This window comes from Mustela erminea, chromosome 20 (assembly GCF_009829155.1).
Source record: "Mustela erminea isolate mMusErm1 chromosome 20, mMusErm1.Pri, whole genome shotgun sequence".
Taxonomy (NCBI): domain Eukaryota; kingdom Metazoa; phylum Chordata; class Mammalia; order Carnivora; family Mustelidae; genus Mustela; species Mustela erminea.
The window spans coordinates 29,577,518-29,584,614 of NC_045633.1; the positions used below are offsets into that span (position 1 = coordinate 29,577,518).

Sequence of the window (7,097 nt, forward strand, 5' to 3'; positions counted from 1 at the left end):
TTTTCGCCCCGGCACCGCTCCCACGGCGTCCCCTTTACTCAGCACTCCCCACTGACCCCCATCCCTCAGAGGCCCCAACGGGATTCAATCGTTCACTTTTGCATCTCAAAAAAATGTCTGCACGCTGGCACGTGCCCACGACGTGGCTGAATTTTAAATAAAGCGAAACCACCAAATCATAGGATATGCCTTTATTGAGTCTAGGCAACTGGCCGGAACACACTGATTTTAGTACAGGTTCCTTCACCCACGACAGGCCTGAGGCAGCAGCACCGTTCTCGCAGTCAACCTTTTACAGTTCCGGAAACTCACTGGAGGAGCTTGAGGGCGGTGTGGAAGGGCGCCAGGTTTTCGCACGCCCTCATCCACTTCTGCACGTTGGCTGGCACCGTCCCTCCGCAGCCGCCCGTCTGCTGCAGCACCGACCACAGCACCACGTCGGCCACGGTGAGTTCATTCCCCACCAGCCAGGGGCTCTTCCCGAGAGCGGAGTTCATGGAGCGGAACACGGTGGCTTTCTCTTTACTGCTGCCCTCTTTCAGCTGAAAGATCGCGATATCCACCCAGCTGTCTATGAGGGTTAAATTTACGGCGTCCTGCTTCTGGCCAAACAGAGAGAACAGGAACCGCGCAATGTTCCCTTCTCCTTCGATGGGACACATCGTTTGGACGCTGAACTTCATCTGAGTCTTCGGCACTGAAAGGCAAGAAGCACACGGTGTCTGGTGATGGCTTCAGTGACAAATGGGGAGAGGGCAGGTGCTGATGATTGGGAACTGGTGGCAAAGGAACGAATCTTCATTAAGATCACATTTTGTCTGGTCTCCAAAACATGTTTGGAGAACATGTTTTGGAGAACAGACAAAACATGTTTGATCAAGAAAGTCTGAACTGGGTATTTATGGAACACAAGCTCTATGTTAAAAAAAGTCACCGTTTGTGGTATTTGATTATGACCATTTTCAAGCAAGAAGGGACTGCAGACCTATCTATTTTCCAACCTCTGTGCCTCAGACTTTAGTTGCAGGATGAGGACTGGAAACCAGGAGTCCCTGTCTGTCCTCATAAGGCTCCTTTTCCAGAACCAGCCCACACACTTCCTAGACTTGCAAGGACTGTGACCCGACAGCAAGTAGCTGAAGAACGTCCTGGTCCTGGCCCCTTGCTGCCCCTTACTGGAGTCAGGGAGCCCCTCTCATTTCAGAGCCTACGAGCCCCGCCCCGCCCCCTCTGCTTACCGTTCTTCCAGATCAGAGTAAAACCCAGCTGATACTCGTGCCGGGGCTGGTTTTTGGCCTGCTCGCCAAAGCACCTGAGGAGGTTTTCTGGCACGCTCTGGACTGCGGAGTGCGTGTGCACGGTGGACAGGACCCTGTAGTGGTCGCACAGCAGCCTGTGCAGCACCAGCAGGGACAGGGGAGGGGAGGCCGGGTTCGCGTTGATCACGATGTCTTTCAGTGCCCCGTAATCCTGCAGGGGAAGCCCAAACACAGCACAGTCCGTGAGCAGCCACCGGAGCGCCTGGAGTTGTCCCCGGCGCCGTTCTCGGGGCCTCCCCTGGGGCACTGAACGGAGTCCTAGCGCCCACTATCACCCCCACCCCCCGGCTGGGGAGGCTCGTCCGAGGGAGGCAATCTGCCAGCTCCCGGGCTCAGTACGACGTGGAGCAGGAATGAGAGCCGACTCCAGCCCTGAACCCCGGCGCTGCGGTTCCCCGACAAAAGGCTGACTTCGCTGTGAAGTTAGTAAAACAACACAGGAAGAATGACACTGCTCCTAAGTTACTAAAAAAAAAAAAAACCAACAACATACATACAGCCACCGGATTTACCAAATCTTTCTGACACCCGACCACCCAACAGCATGGTTTCTACATGGGTTTGCCTGTGAGTCAATGAAGAGTTCCCTGAATCCCTGAATAAGGACCCGGTTCCAAATGTCACTGGTGACAGCAAGCAAGCAAAGCCTGAAAAACTTGGCATTAACTAAAGGACTAAAACATACTGCCTTTTTAGATGCGGACTTTATTTTATGCATTTACTCTATAATAAGCTCCTTAATACCATGGAGGCCAAATTCAAATTCCTTGGCTTTCTGTACACAGCCCGCCAGGATCTAAGTCTTATCACTACCGACCTAAGCCCATCACGTCAACCTATTTATGAATGCTCTGTAGTACTCCGAACTCGATGCTATGCCTTTGGAGGTATCAAAATTCACCTTAAGCACCATGTGCCTGGGGAAGCCTTCCCAGCACCTGAGACACTGGCACAGCTCTTCGTGATCACTAATTTGTCAACTAGACTGGCTCCCTGGGGGCCTGGCCGGGTCTCTGGGTCCTCAGTGGAGGCAAACCTACCAGGTGATCAAAGAACCTGAGTGCAGAGGGTCAAGGTCACCCGGGAGACCCTGCAACCCCGCCTCCACCTGTTAGGTCTTCACGCAGTAGCACTTCTACCATCAACTCCAGAGGATTCTTGGGATTCTTCCGTATTCTCAGTAATACCACTTAGAAATAAGATACTCTTTCTTGCCTATCAGACTGTCACCTAAATTAGCCAAAGCCCACAGACTGACCTTTAGAGGTGGTGGATGCAACTTAATTCTAAGATTGCAAACTGAATGTAGCAAAAGACACCTGACCCATGAGACGGCCTGGGCGGTCAACCGTCGGATTCAGGCTGCTCTCAGAGTCATGATGGATTCACTGAACCTGAGAAGCACAGAGAAGACACAAATCTGTTTGTCCAGGCTTGGAGGCTACTGGAGTGACGCCCATCTCTGGCCTGCGTCACACACTGTCTGGAATGGTGGGGAGCTGAAACTCCACTCCTATCCCTGCCTAGGGATCTTCCCAGTTCTTCTCCACTGGGTCTGAGAAGTCAAGCAGCTTTGGAACTTGCTTTGGCTTCGCTCATAGCTCACAAACCTCTTCTGTGCAAAGGCACGATCGTTTAGGGGAGGAAAAAAGAACACGCTCTTTGTACCACCTTTGAGAACTAGAAAACCAAAGCTTGAATCACATGAGCAGTTTTCCAGCACTAACAACAACCTAGCTGCTGGTGTTCTCTACAGATCTCCAGACAGACTCACCTTTCCGAGCACTGAATTTAAGTCCAATGCGCTGGTTGAGAAAGCAGTGGGCTCATCAGCTTGGATTATGTTGGTTACATCCACATCTGCATCTGGTGTCTGAATCATCTTGGAGAGGCCATCAACGGCAGCTTTCAGTTCATAGAGACGTTTTAAAATGTCATCTTGGCGGGATTCAAGAGCTTGAAGAGAAGGGTCAGATCCTTCCTAAACAAACCAACATCAGAAGGTTCATTTCCTCTAATATCAGGGCAGTGTTCAAATTTGATCAGTTGTCTTCTACTGAATTCCATGAATTCATCAACCCCCCCCCCCCCCCATCTCTGAAAAGAGAGTAAAACAAGGCAGCAGAATCATCTCATTTTTCCCATAGTCCAAGAGGTCCTGCCAAGGGATCCCAAAAGGATCCCAAATGCTTTAAAACATTAAAACACGGGACTGAAAGCCATTTTGAAGTTGTAGGACTCGTATTTCAGGTAATTTAAGAACAGAGCATGGAAAATGAACCCAAATCATTGTTCTTTATTCTTACTGTCAAATCAGTTCAAAATACTTTCCTTATTTAACAAATAGAAAAACATTGAGGGGGCAATGAGAATGTAACTTAGCAATTTATACCAATTGAAGGGAAAAGGGACCACGAGGAGACTGAACAAAATGTGTCATTTGACTTGGGAATGTAAGTCCATGGGGTCAGATGATCAATTTCTCCACATCATTTTCCACACAGTACTGGCACTCTTCTACCTTAGAATCATCCAGAACTTTTTCACTGCTGAAATGTAGAACTTCTGAAGTATGGAATGCTTACTTCCTTCCTTCAGTGAATCTTTGCATCTTTCTTGCCTGCTATAGTGACTGCTACAAAGTAACCAATAACATTTGCTGAGGAAAAAAAAATCTCAGATCTCTACAGACTTACTTTATTATTTTTTTTAAATTTTTTAAAAAGATTTTATTTATTTGACAGAGAGAGAGATCACAAGTAGGCAGAGAGGCAGGCAGAGAGAGGGGGAAGCAGGCTCTCTGCTGAGCAGAGAGCCCGATGCGGGGCTCGATCCCAGGACCCTGAGATCATGACCTGAGCTGAAGGCAGAGGCTTAACCCACTGAGCCACCAGGAGCCCCTGGAATCCAATGGCTTCTAAGCTTGCCTCAGCTGTCACTGCCCAAGTTCAAGACACCACTTTCACTTGGCCTGCTTCCACTGGTCACCTCTCCAATCCGCTCCTAAGATGGCAGCCAGAGAGATGAAAACAAATGTGGATCACATCACTGCTCTTCCTCATTAACCTCATAGGCTCCTTGCCTGAAAGGCAAAGCCCTTAACTAGGGTTGAGAAATAGCCCGTGTGACCTGTCCTCTGGCCATCTGCTCTCCAAAACGCTCCCCCTGTGCTCTCACACGCTGTGCTGTCCTTTGGGTCCCTAAAACGCACCATGCCCCCATCTGCCACAGGGCTTTTATTCTGTTCTCTTTACCTGGGACACTCCTCCCTCTTCTCCTAATCTGCACTTTCTCACCTCCCCTAGCCTGCCGCTCTTGTTTAAGAACAGCAAAGAAATGTAAGATGCTGACCTGTAGGGAGAGCAAAGAAGCATCAAGAGTTACTCCAGCATGCCAAGGAATTAATTAGGTGCTGACTGGCAATAAGTCTGGGTGCAGGGTGTGACAGGCAGGGCTGCTAGAGTGTAGTCTGTTCCTCGGTGACAGTCCTCGAGGAGCATTCTAGTCCCTTTTAGCTGGTCTGATTTGTGCACTGTGTGTGCACAAGCTTGCTCAATTCTACAAACGGGAGTAGGATCCCTGATGAACCTGGGCAAGGAAGTGCCTACTGGATTCCCCACCCCAGTCAGCACAGTAAATGATGCATGAAACAAATCCTGCGTTTGTAACGTGGCCTGGGACTGGGAGCCCCGGACAGCTCCGTTTTACCCTTCCTGATGTAAGGACTGAGGAAATGCTCGACATCTGCTTTACCTGTACCCCTTCCCTTGTGTCCCTGCTCAGATTAGATCATGACTGGGCATACTGTGCTTATCCATTTCTTTTATATGCATTTCAGAAACAGTTTATCCTTTGTGGCTCCTATCTGCCTGTGATATGCTTGATTTCTATTTGTCTATATTGTTATCATCTGCAAAACAAGTGGGCCTGGGTGTCTAAGTTAGAAGCTCACAGTTGAAAGGCCAAGGAGGAGCACCTGCGTGGCTCAGTGGGTTAAAGCCTCTGCCTTCAGCTCAGGTCATAATCCCAGGCTCCTGGGATGGAGTCCCGCATCAGGCTCTCTGCTCAGCAGGGAGCCTGCTTCCCCCTCTCTCTCTGCCTGCCTCTCTGCCTACTTGTGACCTCTGTCAAATAAATAAATAAAAATCTTAAAAAACAAAAAACAAAAAACAAACAGTTCTTAAAAAAAAAAAAAGGCCAAGGAAATTAAGCAGCACACTCCAAAAAAAAAAAAAAAAAAGGACTCGGTATCAAATTATCAAATGAGATGTGACACTTCCCACTCTGGGTCTGGATTTTGTTTTCAGTTCCCTGAGGCGGTGCACTTGACTGGCTGTGGATGGTGGTGCTATTTCTGTCTTAGCTCCCTCATGAGACAACAACTGTGTCACTGTTTGCCAAATAACCCAACCACCAGCCTTCCAGTCTATGCAGAAGATGCAAGACAAAGTGAAAGAGGGGGCCCCTAGGTGGTTCAGTCAGTACCTCAGCTCAGGTGGGGATCTAGAGTTGTGAGTTGTAGCCCTGGGTCTGCAGCCAACTTAATAGACGGATAACACCCCAAGAGAAAATGGACTACAAAAATCACCTGTTCCCGCCTCTTCAGCCGGAACGGATCTAAGCTTGTAAACCCAAGACGTGCAATTGGCAGCCAATGAAAACCAGAAAGGCGTGGGCAGACACTTTACAAAAGAGACCACCAAAATGACCAGCCAACGCGACAAGGCGCTCCAGTGATTGAGAAGTCTGAAAAACCTGAACTAAAAACTACATGGGGCTCCCACGGTGCACCTACCAGCGTTGGGGAGGGTGCAAGCACCAGGAATTCCGCGCCCAAGCCGAGGAGCACACAGACCTGCACACACGCCGCTCGGGGAGGCGTTTTACCCGGTCCAGGTGAACACAGCCCCGCACCCCCCACCCAGGCAGCCGGCGATCCTACCCCTAGTCCCCGCTCCCGTGCACGCCCCGGGTCTACAGCACAGCTCGCCGCTCACGGAGGCTGACCCGCCCCCAGCGGCCCCGGGAGCCAGCTCGGCGGAATGCAGCCCAACACCGCGGGGCGCAGACTCAGGACTCACGGACCACGGAGGCCGGGCACTCGGGGCGCTGACAACGTCCTGTTAACCTGGGTGACTATGGGGTTCGCTTTAGAATTCCTCAAAATAACGCGCTTCTCACTTTTCTGTGGCTACAATTTGGCAACAGAAAAGCTTTAGTAGCCATAAGCGGAAACAGAAACAGATACAAGAGAACTAACTCTTCAATAAACAGAACGCGCACGCGGAGCTGACGCAAGCGTCGGGCCGGGGTATTGCCGCCTGGTCCGATCCCAGGTGCCCCACGTCCTCAACCCCACTTGCCCGGCCACGACGCCTGCGCACTGGGTGGGAGATGGGCGGATAAGACTAGGCGCCTGCGCACTGGACCAGGTGGTGGGGGGAAGTACGTTCAGAGCGGGTGGGGGCGGGGCGGGACCGCGCTGTCCTACCTGCACGTGGCCTGCGTCCGGCGCCGGGCTGCCTGTCCTGCCGTGCACGTTGGGGAGCCGGTACATGCAGGTGGGAAGCTCTACACGGAGGGACGCGCTGCCACCGTGATAAGGCTTTACCTGGTACATCGGCATCCTGGGAGCCGAAGAACGGAAGGGAGCGGGTGAGGGACACAAACGCTCAGAAACCGTCGGACACCACGAGAGCCCGCAGCCACCGCCTTTTCGATCCCGCTGCGGCCTTTCGGGAAAGCGCAGTCCGTGCGGTCTAATTGGCCCGCGCCCTC

General features: G+C 51.2%; 1 protein-coding gene across 3 annotated transcripts; it reads right to left on the reverse strand.

The window, feature by feature from the left end:
• Positions 1 to 176: 176 nt before the first annotated feature.
• AIMP2 (aminoacyl tRNA synthetase complex interacting multifunctional protein 2) lies at positions 177 to 7,066 on the reverse strand. Of its 3 annotated transcripts, none has more exons than XM_032327067.1 (4): positions 6,931 to 7,066; positions 3,094 to 3,300; positions 1,239 to 1,470; positions 177 to 697 (listed from the first exon to the last, which is right to left on the reverse strand). In XM_032327067.1, exons 1-4 carry the CDS (start codon positions 6,943 to 6,945, stop codon positions 309 to 311), a joined length of 843 nt encoding a protein of 280 aa, XP_032182958.1. In that variant the 5' UTR covers positions 6,946 to 7,066; the 3' UTR covers positions 177 to 308. The 3 variants fall into 3 exon arrangements, with proteins under 3 accessions (XP_032182958.1, XP_032182957.1, XP_032182959.1); XM_032327066.1 differs by having other exon boundaries at positions 6,811 to 7,061; XM_032327068.1 differs by lacking the exon at positions 6,931 to 7,066 and adding an exon at positions 6,115 to 6,245.
• Positions 7,067 to 7,097: the final 31 nt, after the last annotated feature.